Raw genomic sequence first — 18577 nt, 5'->3', positions numbered from 1 at the left:
TTACACCCTAGATGCTTGAATCACCTAGACACTAAATACACAAAAGCACAGCTAGGACTGTTTGTGACCACCATAGTAATGTATAAGGGCCTATAGCTCACTGGGTGTAGCAGACAGCACCCCCTACACACATACGTGCACACACAGACACACAGAAGGGAGATTGGAAGTCAGTAGAAATCTCAATGATGGTTCTATGTGCCGCCACCCCACACACACACACCAACTACAGAGGCCTCTCTCTCTGGGAATTCAGTCCAGCCCTGAATTCTGAGAGGAATTTGCTGAGTCCTAAGAGGAAGAAAGGGCAGGAGGTAGTCCTCAGTAGTGAGAGGAAGTTGCTGGCCTGTGAGTGAAGGTAAGGACAGCTGCCAGGGGTCAGGTTGTAACTAGGCCACACGTAGGACAAGCACACCACCCCTCTATCTCTGTTCCTTCTATTTTTAAGACAGACATGCTGCCAACCAAGGTATGTGTTACCCGCTTCGGAGGCCAGCCCTCACCTGCCAGGTAGAGTCTCATGTGCACCCCCTACTTCCACCAGCCCCACCCGTGGATGACAGGCATGAGCTGTCTCAGAATGACAGCCACCTCCCACACTCCCCACATACCCCACAGTCCATGTTCCTCTAGTGGTAGGCCTGGTCACTCCCATGCTAGAGCCTTTCCGGGGAGCCTCAAGACCCACAGGACTAAGCTCCTCTAAATGACTCACTCTGCTGCTGCCTTTGCACTCCCACTGCCCCCAGTGTGACATGCTTCCTGTGACTCTGCCCAAGCTTCATCCTCTTCCTCTATCACTCAAGACTCCGATAAGCCCCTGAATGCTTTTCAAGACCAAGCTGGGGGCTTGCCCAGCGTCCCAAGCTTTCCCTGACCTGCGCCTCTGCCAGGTTCACCTTATCAAATTACTTGCATGGTGTCCTCTAGCCCCAGCTGTGACCCTTCTAGCCCAGGCTCAGGGCTCCTTGCGTACACCAGTGGTGCTGTGAATCATTAACTTCGCAATTGCTATGTATGTACCAGAAGTCTCTGGGAGCACCCACATAGCTGCAACCAACCCAGACAAAACATCTGCCTTGAACTGGCATTCTAGTGCTAATAAAGAACCAGCAAACACATATAGCTTCTATCCTCAAGACCCTTCTGAGTACCCCACATTAGCTTGTGTAAACCCTGTCACAATTACTTTTATTCCTATTTTACACATGAGGAAGCTGAGGCCCCAGATTATATAGGGATCACACCACAAGCCGAGAAGTGCCAGGGCTGGGCCTCAGAGACAACCCTGCATCAGAATCTGTGTTCCTAACCTCTGTCCAAAGTTGCTTACCTCTTCTCATTTGGATGCTCAGAGTACCCGGTGCCAGAGCTTAACACATATCAAGGGCTCAGTGAAAGTCCACCTCATGAAGAGTCCCTTAGTGGCAAAGGCTGCCATCAGCCCTCTGCACCATCCCAGCTGGAGACTCAAAGCTTCCCTGACTAATCCAGGCCCCATACTACTCCCTCCTGGGCACCTCTTTTCCACGCAGCACCCACACCTCTTACACTGGGTCCTCGTCACATACTTCCTGACCATCACCTGAATCTGAATGAATACCTTGATTCACCATCTACCTTGATACCTAATACTCCTCAGAGGCACAACAAAGGTGGATAAAGAGACGCTAAACTGAGTTCAAACCTCCCCTCCAGCTTCTCCATTATCACGGGAGCCTTTTCTTCCCTGCCACGGAAAGGAAGGCTAGGCTCAGGCGAGACATGACTTGTGCTACAAACTGTACCCAAACTGCTTCCGTAAGTGGTAACAGCCAAGGTCACAATTAGGATGCAGTGTTGGACAACCGGACATTTTCAACCTTGGTTAACCCTGACAGGACAACTGATGCTGTCTTCTAGAAAATGTCACTAAGGTGCTAAGCTGGCTGAACAAGACAGCAGGTGATCTCTGTCTGTCAGGAGACAGGAGGTTTGTGGGCTCAAAGCCAAGGAACTGAGCAAACTCCTTCATACCTGAGACAGCACAACCACTCCAGAAGATAATGCCCCTTTGTATACAAATAAATGCCAAAAGTATTAAACAATACTGCTGCATTCTGGGAATCAATACTCTACATTCTCCTGTTGTTGGCCTTTTTTTTAGGGTTTTTTGTTTGTTTGGTTGTTTGGTTGGTTGGTTGGTTGTTTGGTTGGTTGGTTGGTTTGGTTTGGTTTGGTTTAATTTTCTTGAGACAAGGTCTTACTATGTTTTCCAACGTGGTCCTAAACCCACAATCGTCCTCACTCAGTCTTCCAAGGGAGAGGTCACAAGTTCACACTAGCACCCTCCGCCATGTTATTTTTGTTTAGTCAAGGCAAGATTCTTGGGAAAGATACCAACATTCACCCCATTTTGCAGAAGCTTAATAACTCACCCAAGTCCACAGCCCATGCCTTTCTGTACCCGTGGCACCTGGTACTTGGCATGTGACAGGAAGAGGGCAGCATGGCCAAGACCCTAGACCTGCCTGGCCAGGCTGCAGCCCCCAGTGTAGCACAGTCCATGCCCGATACAAAGCTAGCCACCATAATCCCCCAGAGTCCAGGAACTCATCTATTGTCCACCTGCCTGTTCCAGGGAGAGGTGACAATACCTGCCACCAGTGGGGCTCTGCCCAGTTTGCTCAACATAAGGTCCCCAAAGTTTACTTCCCCTTAGTGTTACAAAAGGCCAGGTCACAATTCTCATTCATCCATTTAAGTGACCCTGTACAGTTTGAGTGTTTCCCTAAAACAGATGCCCCCTACCCCCAGACTGTGCATGCCCATCAGGGATCTTGGGGGAGGCAGGTAAGCAGGGAAAGGGGGTTGGGGGCTATGATGACACAGAGGATGGCTAAGCAGCCCTCACTGGGCTACCTAATACATATGAATGATTCCTCAGCCCCCTGTCCTCGTCTGTAAACAGAGTCAGCATATGGTAATTAAAGGAGCCGTTTCTGTTAAGTTTGGTGTGTGTGTCAGCGCCAGACAAACAAACAGAAAATAAAAAAGTAAGTAGAAGTAGTATTACACATCTGTAATCCCAATACCAAGAAGGCAGACGCAGGAGGATAGCCCACAAGTCCCAAGCCAGACCAGTCTACATAGGGAGCTCCAAGCCAGCCAAAGCTATGTAGTAAGACATTGTCTCAAAAGAAATTAAACACACACACACACACAGAATAAATGAATGAATGAATGAATGAATGAATGAATGAATGAATGAGGGTTTAAGAAAACCAGTTGGCTTCTTGGGGGTGCCAGCCTATCCTACAGCTCACTTTAAGAACTTGTGGCTTGTTCTATGAAGTATCCAATAACAATCATCCATGCCACTCCCACAATAAAGGGGTGCATTCTGAGTTCTAACTTAAATATCTATCTATTCCCAGAACGCAAAGCTAATTACTTTTCTCTCCCCCAAAGAATTCATGTCCTCTGAGTTTCATAACCCATCTGATATCAAACACAGAAATGTGCCTACACAGTCTCAGGTGAGGAGGGTTAGAAAAACCAAAGGCAGAGACAGGCCAGCTGATCTCTCTTCAGCTCTCGCTCACACCTCACTCAGGAAAAAAAGTAATTATTCAAAGCCTATATAAATGGATGTAACTTTAGGTACCACCAGTTCCATTTAAAAAAGCATCCCTGGGTATAGTGATTATAGATATTTAGCTTCACAGCAGCCATCTGTCTATTATTTTCCAAATCCCCAGCTCAAAATGTGCTAAGAAAAATACTTTCCCGAGCCCTCCCCTGGCAGGCTAGGTAAGTGTTTCTCCTCCCTTGAACCCCAACCATGGGCTCTGGTCCTTCTTCCCATCCCTGCTCACAAAGCCTTACTTACTCCCAACTCTAAAACACTCTCCTTGTAAACCAGCCCATTTCTGGAGAGACAGGTCAGAGGTTAAATCAGCAAGTCTACATACCTATTTGGCTGAACATTGACCCTGTGCCTGACAGTCCACAAGTCCTCTAAGTAGTTATGGCTTCTGAGGTGCAGGTTCACCACCCTTGGGAAGGCAGAATCCCCACTCTATGGTCATTGGTATGATCAACCAGATCACCTCCCTGTGAGATTGGCAGCAGCATCTGGGCCTCAATGAGAGTGGAATAGTTCTACCTCCATGGAGGAAGCAAGACCAGACTCCTGCTCCCAAGACGCTCTCTGAGCAAAAGTGTGGGCACTGACAGATAGCTGTGCCCCCCGCTCCCCCTCTAATACCTTGCACCCAACTCTGTCTAACTGTTTTGGACAGATGAGCTTCTGTCATGAAAGACACGATCCACACAGGCCACCATGTGCAGAGCAGAGGCATGGACCTGCAGCCAGGCTATCAGTTTTCCATCTCAAATGACACCCAGAGGAAAGGATCGCCGCTCCTGTGCAGATGCAGGAGCTGAAGCTAGATGTGGCTTCTCTTTCAGCAGCATGCGATCACCTGCGACACCTGTGTAGGCTCCCAAGTCCCCAGCCCCCAGAGGCTTAGATCCACATTCTAGACTAGGGCTTTAGCTCATGCTCTTCATTATGTGTGTCTAATATAGACACCAAGGTTGTTGCCTACCCCCAAATGAGCAAGATGCTCTGTCAGATAGCCCAAGCAGGAATCCCAAGGAAGGCCCTCCACCAGGGTAGTGCAGAGGGCAGGAGGTGAAAAGCACATACCAATCCTGAGCCCAGGAAACCTGTTCATGCTCTCTCTGGATGGACACAGCTACACAGAGCTTCGAAGATCAATAACCACTCTTTGGTATTTAGCACCAACAGTGCCCTGCTTCCAATACAGACAAGTTTCAATACAAACACAGAGTTCTCAGTGAGGCACACTGGCAAGCCTGAAGTCCCAGTATTTGGGAGACATGAGTTCAAGCCTAGCCTAGACTACAAAATGAGATCATGTTTAAACATGAAAAGAAAAAGCAAAAGGACACAAACCTCCATCTCTAGCTAGGACTCAGGAGACTTCCCCAGAAACAGTACACCAGAACCCTGGCCAAGAGCACAGCACCTACCTAGCAAGGCACTTCCTTCACAGAGCTAGCAAACCAGCAACGATAAGGGCTACTTTCTCAGCACGTGCCTGCTCTAGCTGCTCTAGCTGGTCAAAGTGGCCATCATAGTCGCTACCACACTTTCTAGGGGAAGAAACACCTGGAGACAGAGATTGAAGTGACCGGGCCAAGCAAGAGGCAGCGCTGGAGTCTCAGGGGCACCAGTCTATTGCATTGTTTTGTTTACTTTTTGAAACAGAGTTTCATGTAGCCCAGGGTGGCCTTGGTAACTAAGGAAAACCTTGAAACTCTGACTCTCCTGCCTTCACCTCCAGAGTGCTAAGATTACAGATGTGTACCACCCATGCCAGGTTTATGCAGTGTTTGGGATCGAACCCAAGACTTCATGAAAACTGTGGAAGCACTCTGCCAATCAGAACCAGTATCCATCCCCAGCCCAGCATCTTATTCTACAACCACTGTGAGGCTCAGGCTCAGCACTGGGAACTCTTTGGGCAATGTCCCCATCAGCCCTCTTTCCTGAAACCAAGTTGCCAATGCAGACTTTGATCCAGGGCCCACCCAATACCACCACTCTGCACACAGATGCTATGACCCACACTATCTGCTCCGCTACTCCGCTGCTCCCCTGCACTGCCCTTCTCCACAGCTGCCTGCCTTCTTCAATCTTTCCCTGGAGGTCCCCAGATCCATCCTCTCAGAGCCCTGACCCCATACCCAGAGTGAAACTGGTTAGGGTCCTCTCTGCTCTTGCACAGGACACTGGAAGTAGGGATAGTGACCTCTGTCTCTGTCCACAGGGTCCAATGTGAAGACCCTTCAGCTTCACACTTAGCAACTGAATGGATGACTCCTTCACCCAAATAAGGCAGCCTCTGGTTAGTTCTCTAATGAGGCACCCCTACACAGCCCACTGGCTCCATCTATGAACTATGACCAACTCAGTTTACAAATGGAGATGACACAAATATGCCACTTACTGAGCCCTTGTCAGGTCCCAGCCCACAGGAGGGTCAGGCAGCAATGCCCTGGGCACAGGATGGAATGGGCCTCTACCCTTACCACATTCCCACATGGTTGAGTGAGTTCTGGGGAAGCACAGGAGAGTGCATGCTAACTCCAAGTTGTCAGGCCTAGATAGGAAATGCAGTAGAGTCCCTGAGAAGGCTGGCTGGGACTGACTGGGATGTGGATATGCTCTCAGGCAAGCCCTCAAAGACAGCCTGGCTCTTTAAGTAGGCTTAAGAGGCTCATCGGTCCTTAAGCTGGGTCAGTTGACATGTGGGGAGGAGGGAAAAGGAGAAGTAGAAAAGATTAAAGAGGGGGTGACACTCCAAATGAGGAGATCTGCCCCTCCAGGACACCAGGGCCCTGCTCACCACTCCTGCCTGCCGAGGACCATCACTCCACTCACTTTTTCTTTGGTGGGGTCTTTGTGAGGGAGGCCCAAGATGCTGCTGCTTTGGGGTCCTCTGGGATGGTGCAGGGGAGTGGTGGGTGGAGCCAGGCTGGAAACAGCACCAAATAACTCAGGTTCAAGTCCCAACTGAGGTTCTGGATTCAGGAAGATCTTTAGCTCCTCGCCCCTGCTGCAAATGCCAAAGATATACAAATGACAACCAAAATGCCTGCTCTAGAAGAAATGTGTTTAACTCCAGTGTCAGCTGTTCATCTGAGAAACCCCAGACAACTTGTCTATTTCCCAGTGTTCATAGCTAATACCAAGTGGCTGCCTGGTTACTCAGCAGCACTCATACAGCCTCTAAGATTCCAGGATGGGATCCTTTCCACACCACCCTGGGCTTTCACAGCCTAGACCCCTGTGGCCTCGGCAAGTGCCTGTGATGTCCGGCAGCCTGGCCCTTAATGGATCGTTTGAGTGTTTCCCTAAAATAGATCGCCCAGCCTGTGCATGCCCATCAGGGATCTTGGGGGAGGCAGGTAAGCAGGGAAAGGGGGCTGGGGGCTGTGATGACACAGAGGACAGCTAGGCAGCCCTCACTGGGCTACCTAGTACACGTGCATGATTCCTCAGCCCCCCGTCCTCATGTAAACAGAGTCAGCATACGATAATTAAAGGAGCCGTTTCTGTTAAGTTTAGTGCGTGTGACAGTGCCAGACTGCTAAGATAAACTTCTGAGGGGTTTCGATTCAGGGTTCTTTGGCTGTTTGTTTATTTGTTTGTCTTGAGCCAAGGTTTTGCTATATAGCCCAGGCTGGCCTTAAACTCATATGTAGGCTAGGCCTAACTAAAATTTACAGCACCAATGTTCTTGCTTCAGCCTCCTGTGTGTTCCAGGCATTCACTACAACGTGTTAATAAACTCTTCACTTGACATCACTGTAAATATACATAAAAGTGGCAAGAGTAAAGGGACTAGAAAGATGCTTCAGGCCAGGCGGTGGTGGCGCACGCCTTTGATCCCAGCACTTGGGAGGCAGAGGCAGGCGGATTTCTGAGTTCGAGGCCAGCCTGGTCTACAGAGTGAGTTCCAGGACAGCCAGGGCTACACAGAGAAACCCAGTCTTGAACAAACCCCTCCCCCCCCAAAAAAAAAGAAAGAAAAGAAAGAAAGAAAAGAAAAAAAAAGAAAGATGCTTCAGAGGTTAAAAGCATCTGTTCTTTTGAGGACCTAGGTTCGGTTCCAAGCACCCCAACTACCTGTAACTCCAGGAGATCCAACACCCGTCTTCTGACCTCTGCAGGTGCCAGGCATTCATGTGGTACACATATATTTACACTTAGGAAAAGTACTCATACACATAAAATAAATAATATATAAAACTTTTTTTTTTTTTTTTTTTTTTTTTTTTTGGTTTTTCAAGACAGGGTTTCTCTGTGTAGTCCTGGATGTCCTGGAACTTGCTCCATAGACCAGGTTGGTCTTGAACTCAGAAACCTGCCTGCCTCTGCCTCCTGAGTGCTGAGAATAAAAGCATATGCCACCATGCCCAGCTAAAAAAGTTATTTTTAAGTTGCAAAAGTAAGAACAGTGAAAAGTGACCCCAAGTATCCATGATCCAGACTCGGCCACTGTTAACCCATAGGGTCATCCTCTCCTCTCTCCACACACTAATACAGGCCACACTTCCCAGCCTCCTATCCACCAGAGCAAACATTTCAGTGTGCATTTCCCAGAACGAAGGAGATCTTATTAATACTAAATGGCTTTCCATTTTTATTGACTCAGATTAATTTCTGAGTTGAGTTCTACAGTTGGCATGCTACTCACTTAGCCAAACCAGTATCAGGGACGTCGAGCTTCCTCTGAGCAGCCGAAAGCAATCAGGACTCAGACTCACATTCTCACCCCGGCTCTGAGCTGCGGGAATGGATGTACAGGAGCTCACATTCATTGGCATTTACTCTGCACTAAACATGTCCTGGGCCTTTTCCATCTCATGATTCATTTAATCCTCAAACTAACAGCACTGGACCTTTGGGGACGTAAGCTTAAAGAGAGTGAGCCACGGAAGAAGGTCAGAAAGCAGCTAGTGCCCAGCTGGGATTAGCATCCAGGAGGTAAGGCTGCCTCTCCCCACAGGTTTCAACCACATCCACACACCTATACACGTCTACAGGATACAGGGCCCGGCTACGCTTTGGGCTTCCAGAAAAACCAACCCTGTTTCCCAGGTGACAGGTGGTTGTGAGAAAACTGGATAAGAGAGGCCAAGCAATCTGAGTCCAGCAAAAGATGACAGCCCAAGCCCAGAGAGTGGTACCTGCTTTTAATCCTACCATTCAAGAGGTAGAGGCAGGGAACTCTGTGAGTTAAAGGCCAGCCTGTCTATATAGAGATTTTGGAGCCAACCATAGCTACAAAGGAAGGCTCTGTCAAAGGGGGTTGGGGAAAGGAAGTAAGATAACCTGAGGCCACAGCAGCTGCTGGTGTGGCTTTCCTCAGGTACTATATGTGTTTTGGGGACTAAGACTCAGAAAGACCAAAAAGCCAAAAAGTCCCCACACTTCCTTAAGACAGAGACCCCACCCACCCCATTACCCCCTCCACACACACACACACTCTCTCTCTCTCCACCTTCCCCACGCACCACCACACTGAGCATACGCTTGGCAGAGATTGTGAGACTTGCACAGGTCCGCCAAGACAGACACATCCCAGGTGGCAGTTAAGAGAAGCTGGCACCTGCTGGGGCAGATGCTTCTATTTGGGGAACTGCAAAAGGCACACAGTAGACCTGATGCAGCTTACCTATGTAGTGATCACAAGGTAGGCAGAGGAGAGGACTCATCAACTGTAAAGTCCACAGAGCCCAGGTGTGGTGCTGCAGGCCTGTAATGCTAGCACTTGGGGCACAGAGGCAGAAGCATGAGGAGTGGGGCCAGCATGAGCCTCACAGTAAGATGCTGTTTCTACAGTGAAGGGCTGGGGATGTCATTCAGTGGTACAGTTTACCCAGAAAGCCCAAAGCCCTGGGTTCCACCCGAGCACAGCAAAACTGAAGTCTGCACAAATGACATTTTCTGCATCCAAGTCTCCCAGGGAAACAGACCTTCCCCTTCCTTCTGCCATTAAATCTGTGGTCCCCATGTCTGAGAAGCACAAGCTAGGGTAACAATACCTCCAGGCCTCTCCCCTGAGCCCCAGAGGGCTGAGCTAATAGGTAACTGTAGGAAAACCACTTTACCCTGCGAGCCAAAGTTCTACAGCCAAAAAAGAAATAATGGTAAGAGCCGAGCCAGATAACGTTCCCGAAACATTCTGCAGACAATAAAAACAGTCATTCAAAATGCTTCCCCTTCCCAGAAATCAAAAAGCAAACGTTTTGACAGCCGTGTGACAAGAGGAAAACAGCACCGTATTTCTTCAGGTTCTTCTCTCTGCCAGTATTTGCTCACAACACCATGCAGTTCGAGCTGCTGACTCCTTATGCTGAGCTGCAGTGGGCACCACAGTCTGTCACCCAGTGTTCCGCACCCTAGCCTGTCTTGCCAGCTGCCCACCCCTTCCCCCTAAAGAGCCTGTGACGTTCACCCAGAGCCTTGCACGAGCAATGCAAGCGGCACACTCGTTCACCCAGAGCCTTGCACGAGCAATGCAAGCGGCACACTCGGGCCGGGACCCCTAATCCCTTTCTTTTCACTTTTCCATTTGAATCGGTTTCACTAAACTGTACAGACTGGCTTTGAACTCACTCACTCTGTAGCCCTGGAAGACCTGGGATTGGCTGTCTTCCTGCTTCCTGCTCATGATCTTCCTCCACAAGGAAGTGCTAAACGTATCCCCTTAATGTGTGAAGAGGATAAAAAGTGTATCACAGGAGCAGAAGCACGTGACTCTTATCATTCTCCCTTTTGCTGTGCTGGGGATGGACCCCAGGCTTCCTGGGCATGGGAGCAAGCACTCTTCCTCTGAGCTACCTTCTCCCAGGGCTCAAGTCCCACGGCGGTTCCCACGCAGAGGAGACTCACACCTACTCTCTTCACACACAGACCTACCTGCCTCAGGAACAACTGGCTCCCCCAGGGCCCAGAGCCTTAAGCAGCTTCAGTCCTTTCTCCAGGTGTTTGGAGAGTGTGATAAAACCACAGCTCTAAGTCCTTCCTCCAGCTTCCAAAAAACACTCACTGTTAGTGTTTTCCCACGGACCCAGTGCTAAATCCGTGATCCGGCTTTTCCCCTTGATAAAGCCACCAGGAAGTACGAGGTAAAGTGTGAGATTATACCCAAACAAGCCAAGCCGGAGAACCTGCTTGCCCTTCAACAATGAGGCTTCAGGGTTTCCACTTTAAATACATGTAAGCCATTAGCAGCCAGAATTCAACGTAGGACTGTCAGTTTCTGGTTTGAAATAAAAGTTCTGGAAGTGCTGTGTCCAAGTTCCAATTGTTTTCCTAAAGGGCCTTCAAGCTAATAGGAACTTCCCCCTTGACATCTGTCACATGTGATTCACTTTTCACTGCATCTTTAAATTGATTGAAAAGTCAAAGGCATATCCTAAGAACTGGGTATGGTCCACAGCAGGGTGTCTTTGAAGGAAGCTAGAAGCCATGGCTCTCACCAGCCCAGGTCTCCCTGCTTCTCCCAGCCTCCTGTGTCCCACTTGGCCTGCGTGTGCCTCACCCTGTCCAGAGTGCCCTGAGCCTGCCTGCCCACTCCTATACTGTATTTTACAGTAGGGCATGGTGCTGATGAATCATTCAGCATTAGAGGTAAATGACCTGATATTGACATTTTAAATAAATGATTGTATTTGATATAGAGATGAGCTATAAAGCATATATAAAATATGCTTACATTTTCTCTTTACTTAAAATGATATTGAACAAACCAGAAATTAGTGATCAAGATGGCCAGACCCTGTGAGTTTGAGGCCAGCCTGATCTACATAGCAAATTCCAGACTATCAAGAGCTACACAGTGAGACTCTGTCTCGGGGGTGGGGTGGGGGTGGGGTAAGACATGAAATAGCAAATTTTTTAAACCCATGACAAGTCTAGGGGAAAAGATGCAGAAGGCACAAGTTTTATATTGTAGGTTTGTAGATTTTTGTCTCCTTTAGCTTGACAAAGGGGCTCATGTAACCCAGGCTGGCTTCTTACAATTCAATATATTTCTGAAGATGGCCTTGAACTCTTGGATCCTTCTGCCTCCACTTCCAGAATGCTGGGGGATTGCCGGCTGAATACACGGGCTTACACTGCAGTTTTGTTTTGTCTTTGGGTTTTGGAGACAGAGACTCCAATAGCTAGAGTCTCATGTAACCCAGACTGAGTGCCCAGGATGACCTTGAACTCTGGATGGCCTCCCCTCCTCCTCCCTCATGCTGAGATCACTGTGGTGCTAAGATCACCACATCCCTTTTACTACAACACTCCCAGTGGCACCCTCCCCTTTCAGTAGGTGCCTTCCATTTTCATTTTGTACTGGGGACCTGAAAGTTATACTACAGGCTCTGCCCCTAGGACGTTTTCAGGCCACAGGGCAGGGGGAACAGCAGAAAAACAACTTCACTCCAAGTCTTCAGTGTATCTTTCCCAAGTCCTACTGCCTACGGGATGGCAATTACACAGGATGACCCAAGTCTACAAAGCTAAGGCTGGAGAACCTGAGGCTAAGTGGCACCTTGTGTGATCAGTTGGTCCCTGTTAGGACCCTGAAGCAAAGTCAGAAGATGCCAAGGCCTTGAAGCCAGGGAAAGAGGGGGATCTAGTCCAATTGCCAACAGATGAGAAAATGCCCAGATGCAAAGCACTGAGCTCATGAGACCAAAGAGCCAGAAAAGGCTGCCTGAGCCTCTGCTGGCCAGGATCCTGCTTGAGTGCTGCTGTTGCCAGTGAGTGACTACCTCCAAGATGCTGGGTCCAGACACCAGCCCCAACAGGCCCACTCCTGGCTTCCCTGCTTCTGTTCCACATACAAGTCTCTTCTTCAGCCAGGAATTTATAAAGACCGGACTACTTAATGAATGCCCAAGGTTTCTTGGGGACATAGGCTCTTCCATAAAACAGAGGGCAGAAGCAGGACCAATCCTGGGCTGTGTGCCAAAGCCTCAGAAACAGTGAACAGGTCTGTCCTCAAGGAGCAGCCTTTGAGCAGGGTGTGGTGTGCAACACTCTGCTCCACACACATACACACCACCAAGCACACAAGTGACTGAGGAAGGAAGATCATTCACCAAGCAGCTCTAGAGCTGACCTATGGTGCAGACATGAAAATCCCAACTACCGGGACGCTAAGGCAGATGATTGCAAGTTCAAGGCTGCCCTGGGCAGTTCAGTGAGACTCTGTCTCAAAATGAAAATTAAACCGACTGGAGCATAGCTTCCTGACAGGGGGTCTAGGTTCACTACAGGAGGCTCTATTTCAAAACAAGACAAAAAAGCTAGGTAGAGTGATACATGACTATAATCCTGAGAAATTCTCAGGAAAGCTGAGGCAGGAGGAATGTTAAGTGTTCCAAGCCAGCTGGGCTACAGAATGAGACCCTGTCTTTAAGTAAATAAATCAGACAACAGCTATGAATAGCAATAGTTGCTGATATTTTCTCCAAGAACTCAAAAAGGTTAAGTTAGCACCATGTGGTGGAGCTGCTTACCTGTGAGACCAGCTCTTAGGGAACTAGAAAGTACAAAGCTAGCCTGGGCTACACTGCAAGACCCCATCTTAACAAACAAACAAACAAACAAAAACTTAGGCCCAGGCTTGGTGGTGCACACCTTTAATCCCAGCACTCAGGAGGCAGAGGTGCTCTGTGACTCGAAGGTTAGCAAGGGCTACACATGGAGACAAGACTCTGTCTCACAAAAAAAAGCAAAAAAAGATATATAATTGCCACTTTTCTCATTGGTGTAGATAACACTATCATAACTACTATGATATTTGCTATCCAGTCAGGAGACTCATGGAAAAATGAAAACATCTCAGAGAGTAATATCTTTTCTTAAAGGGGAAGTCTACACCACTTTGCCTATAGTTGTGAGAACCATGGAGACAAAATGTAGCCAAAAGTGCAGAGATAAACCAAAATCCGCATTTCATAGTCCAGGGTTTTCTTCAAGAAACAGACTGGAGCCAGTATTAAAGTCTCCAGTAAACAGGATGCAATTGCATATACCTGTGATCCCACCCTCAGGAGATGGACACGAGGATTCTGGCCTACTGGCACCAGCAGCCTTTGAGAGTAGGGCGACAATCAGTGTTGCTGTGGGTAGTCATTTCCAGAAGGTGTGGGAGGATTCAGAAGGGGGAGTGGTGGGAGCAGGGACAGAGTAATCGAAGAAGAGTTGCAACAGGGACAAAATCCTGGTACTGAGACAACAGCCTGGAGTCTTACAGACTGCACAAATCCAAGCTCAAGGCTGTGCCACTACTGCAAAACACTCACAACCTCTCCTCAGGGTCCCAATAAGTGACCTTGAGATACATGCTGGCATCCTTCCCTCTCACCTCCATAGAAACTCTGCCCTAATAACTGCCAGTTTCTTATTACATCTATCTCTCCTCGCCCCCAGAACAAAAGATGCTGTATCATCTTTCCTTGAAAAGAGCAAGCCCCTCTGTGGTGGTTTGAATATCTATGGCCCCTACAGATTCATGTGTTTGAACACTTGGCCCATGGGGAATGGCACTATTAGGAGGTGTGGCCTTGTTGGAGGAAGTGTATCACTGTGGTGTCAGGCTTTGAGGGCTCCTATGCTCAAGCTCTGCCCAGTGTGGATTTCCAGTCTCCTCCTGGCTGCCTTCAGATCACAATGTAGAACTCTCAGCTCTATCTCCAGCACCATGCTGGTCTATATGTTGCATGCTTCCTGCCATGATGACGATAGACTAAACCTTTGAAACTATAAGCCAGCCCCAATTAAGTGTTCTCCTTTATACGAGTTGCCTTGGTCATGGAGTCTCTTCACAGCAATAGAACCCTAAGACACCCTCCCTCGACCCACACAATCTTCACTTATCAGTCAATGCCTGGACTCTTCTTTGCAAAAAACAACTTACGGGAAGATGTGCTGCCCTTCCTGGAGAGGTGTTTCTTACCCTCGTCATCTGCCATGGGTGGCAGTCCCCTGTCCTTGAGGTCCCTGTGACTACACATCTTCTCACCTTCTCAGTCACTCCTCTTAAGTTTGCCTTTCCCAAGCTCAGCCATTGCCCGCCCCCAGGCTTAGAGCATGGTTCTGCTTAGTTTCTGAACACAAACTAGAGTAGCCTGGGAAGTGGGAGCCTCAACTGAAGACTGGCCTCCAGTGGACATGTCTATGGGAATTGTCTTGATTGATGATTGACGTGGGAGGGCCCAGCCGACTGTGGACCACAGTATCCTACACATGCAAGCATAAGAAAGCGGGCTAGCGCCGGGCAGTGGTGGTGCACGCCTTTAATCCTAGCACTTGGGAGGCAGAGGCAGGTGGATTTCTGGGTTCGAGGCCAGCCTGGTCTACAGAGTGAGTTCCAGGACAGCCAGGGCTACACAGAGAAACCCTGTCTCGAACAAAAAAAAAAAAAAAGAAAGCGGGCTAGCAAGCCAGAGTGAGCCAATAAGCAGCCTTCCTCCAGGGCTTCTGCTTCAGTTCCTGCTCTGACTTCCTTCACAGATGAACTGTGACAGGAAGTATAAGCTGAAATAAGCCCTTGTTTTCCCTAGTTTCCTTCACTACGTCTTTGCTCATGATGCTCATGACAACAGAAAGCAAACCAGGACAGACTTTCATGGCCCACACTTGTCTTCGATGATGTCATCTACAACCTGCGACATCACACAGTTATCCTCAGATGGGTCTCTGCAAGCCTCTCTCCCACTCAACCCCAAGCTTCAGATTCATATATCTCTATCAGTGGCTCTCAACCTTCCTAATGCGGCAGCCCTTTAATACAGTTCCTCACGTTGTGGTGACCCCAACCACAAAATTGTCTTTCCTGCTACTTCATAACTGTAAATTTGCTGTTATGAATCATAATGTGAATATGTGTTTTCTGATGATCCTAGTTGACCCCTGAAAAAGGATCATTTGTGAATGACAGATTAAGAATTGCCGATCTATATGATATATTCATATTAATATGTAACAGAACAAAATAAGATTTTTTTTTTTTTTTGGTTCTTCGAGACAGGGTCTCTCTGTGTAGCCCTGGCTCTCCTGGAACTCACTCTGTAGACCAGGCTGGCCTCGAACTCAGAAATCCGCCTGCCTCTGCCTCCCAAGTGCTGGGATTAAAGTGCGTCACCACAGCCCGGCAAAATAAGATTTTTTTAAACACCTATTCAAGCCTGTTTCTTCCCCAGTCTTCTCATCTCAAAGATATGGGCACTACCCACTCACTTAGGAACTCCCATCTCTAGGAGTCATGTGTGTGTGTGTGTGTGTGTGTATGTGTGTCTGTCTGTCTGTCTGTCTGTGCATGCATGCAGTATGTGTACTTGTGTGTACAAGTGCACACGAATATGTGTGCCTGTAAATATAAGTGCCAGAAGCCAGCCTAACCTCACATGTTGTTTCTCAAATACCCACTTACTTTCTGAAGCAGTTTCTTGCTGGGACCTGGGGCTTGCAGATTAGGCTAGGATGACAGGGCAGCAAGCCCCAGATTCTCCTGTCTCTACCTCCCCAGTGCTAGGATTACAAGGGCACGCTGTTACTACACCTGGGTTTTTATGAGATCTAATGTGAGTCCTCAAGCTTGCACGGCAAGCACTTGATGAACTGGGCATCTCCCCAGTCTCCTAGGAGTCATCTTTGACTGTTCTTTCTCTCAGGCAGCATCCAAAGCACAGCCTGAATCTGACTACTGTTCTCCATCTCTGTGCTTCACCCTCTACTAATATCTGCTCTGGACCACAGCCACAGTCTCCTGCTGCTTTCCTGCCTCCCTGGCACAGCTGTCCACCCAAACCCCATTCTCCCGAAAATGCAAAGCATACCAAGCCACTTTAAAACGTCTGCATCCTCCCTGGTCTCAGAATAAGGCTCCGCAGCTCCTTACCCTGGTGCAATTTCAGCCCTTAACTCCCTCCTGTGACTCCTTTTAATGTCATTCTCTCCCTTGGTCACTACCTTTAAGCCACTCATTGAACTTGAAGGGTTTTGTACCTTAAACATTTTTCTGAAATGTTTTGCCCCTACTGGTCACCACAGCAAGGGTCCTTCATGTCATTTAAATTCCAAATGTCACCTGCTCAGAAAAAAGTCATCAGGACCTACCAATCCAGTCACCAACTCACACCCCCTCGTGTTAATTTTCCACACAGCAGTCACCTTTACGTGGTATTATTATGTGCTCACTCTTTGTTCCCTTTCCTCCCATGGATTACAAATCGAACAGAAACAGCACCTCCCTTCCATAAATCTCATCCATCGGTAGCTACTATACAAGAGTCCCAAGTGATAAAGGAGGCTCGGGGACTTTCTTCACATACTCTGATCCAGATCTAAACATTGTTTCCAAGTTGCTGAAGAAATGAATTCTGAATCACGGTCCCTCACAGTACACTGAGTGCCAGTCAAACCATAGAGCGCCAGACCTTTGGCTAGTTCATTCATTCCATAAACAAACATTTACAGAGCTGCTGCTACTCTATGCCAGGCACTGAATGGGGCAAACGATCAAAGGCGAGTTCTGACTCCCAGAACCCACAGGAAGCAGAGGGGGAGAACACTGCAACATAGGCACCTTCCTCGAGTGGGAAAAGTGAAGACTGTACACGTGTCCCTTTACGGCTTCGAGATCAGATCCACGCGGCCCAACAGACGCAGAATAACTGTTGGGACAGCGCCCAGAGGCTCAGGCGGCAAAGCTCCTGTTCTACTAGCCCAGGCAGGGCCGACCATCCGCGTTCCTCTGTGTTCGGCGCCCGCCGAAGACGCGCGGGTAGAGTTCCAGGAATATCATTGGCTGACTGGGAGCCCCACCCCCATCCCATCCCTGAGAAGCAAGGATGCCGCGGCCCGGGTCGCGCTCCAACTCTCCTCGGCGAGCCCCGCCAGCACTGCTAGACTAGCGTCGGGGCCCGTCTTCCCCCTCCCCCACGCCCAAGTCCTCAGGCCACACTCCTGACCCACGCGAGCCCTGCTCCCTGCCACCGTGCCCAGCGCATGCCCCCGGGGTAGGCGTGTCCCGGGAGCCTTGGAGTTTGCTGGCTCGGCCACCGGCGGGCGGGACCTGGCCAGGCCCCCTGCAGCGCTGCGAACCCCGGTACGCAGCTGTCCCCCAGCCCGCCACCTTCAAGCAAACAAACCCGGAGCGCCGAGCCCGCCAAGGCTGCGGGGGAACGAGCCAGGTGCGGCGCGGTGTGGGCTCACTTACTCTATGAAGAAGCTGGCGCCCTCCTCCGTGAAGCCTTCCTCCCAGCCGCGCGGCAAGTCTGCGGGAAGGCAAGAAAAGTTGGTCAAACTCCCGCAGCCGTGGCGCCCCCCACCGTGCCCCCCACCGACCCGGCGCCCACCTGAGCGGATCATGTGACCCGAGTTGACCGGTTCTCCGGTCCGCGGGTGCAGCCAGGTCGTGCAGCGGAGCTGGTCACTACGGGAGAGGTGCACCTGTTAGCGCCGCCGCCCCGCACGCCCGCCCGCGGCCCCAGCCCCAGCGCACGACCCCGCCCGGGTGTCGCCGCCCCTCACGCACTTGATGAAGAAGACGCGGCCGTCCCGGCAGACGCCATAGGACCAGTGCTCAGGTAGGGTGTCCCGCCCGACCGCAGCCGCCATGTTCGCCCAGCGCCTGAGCCCCGGGCCGGGGGAGGGGGGGAATGGGAGAAGGGGCGGGGCAAGGGGCGGGGCGAGGAGATAGGGGTGCAAGTTGTTTGACGGAGTGTGTGGGAGGGACAAGAAACGGGGAGCTGGAGTAACAAGGAGTTGGAACAAGGAGTTGGATAGGGATAGGGAGGGGAGGACAAGATCTGAGGAGGGATAGGGAGAAGGGTGCATTGGAAGGAATGAGGGGGAGAGGCGAGAAAGGAGTGGGGAGGGGCTGAGACACGAGGAACTTGGACCGATCCTACTGGGTTCCCCTGAGATGGGTGCAGCGTGGGCTCCCAGCCTTGGTGACTCGCGGTTCGAGGTCACGGCCGGTGCCTC

General features: G+C 49.8%; 1 protein-coding gene across 1 annotated transcript in view; it reads right to left on the bottom strand.

Annotated features, from left to right (window-relative positions):
- The window catches only part of Plekha7 (pleckstrin homology domain containing A7), a 187660-nt gene extending 169418 nt beyond the window's left edge, over positions 1–18242 (bottom strand). Inside the window, exons 1-3 of the mRNA XM_028778231.1 lie at positions 18126–18242; positions 17947–18023; positions 17808–17865 (exon numbers count right to left, since the gene is read on the bottom strand). Of these exons, the coding sequence (XP_028634064.1) occupies positions 17808–17865; positions 17947–18023; positions 18126–18208 (218 nt within the window). The 5' untranslated portion in view covers positions 18209–18242. The remainder of the gene's footprint in view (positions 1–17807; positions 17866–17946; positions 18024–18125) is intronic.
- Between the last annotated feature and the right edge of the window lie 335 nt (positions 18243–18577).

Source organism: Grammomys surdaster, unplaced genomic scaffold, assembly GCF_004785775.1.
Source record: "Grammomys surdaster isolate TR1022 unplaced genomic scaffold, NIH_TR_1.0 330, whole genome shotgun sequence".
NCBI classification, from domain to species: domain Eukaryota; kingdom Metazoa; phylum Chordata; class Mammalia; order Rodentia; family Muridae; genus Grammomys; species Grammomys surdaster.
Note: the sequence above shows the minus strand (reverse complement) of the source record. Positions and strands in the feature narration are given on the sequence as shown.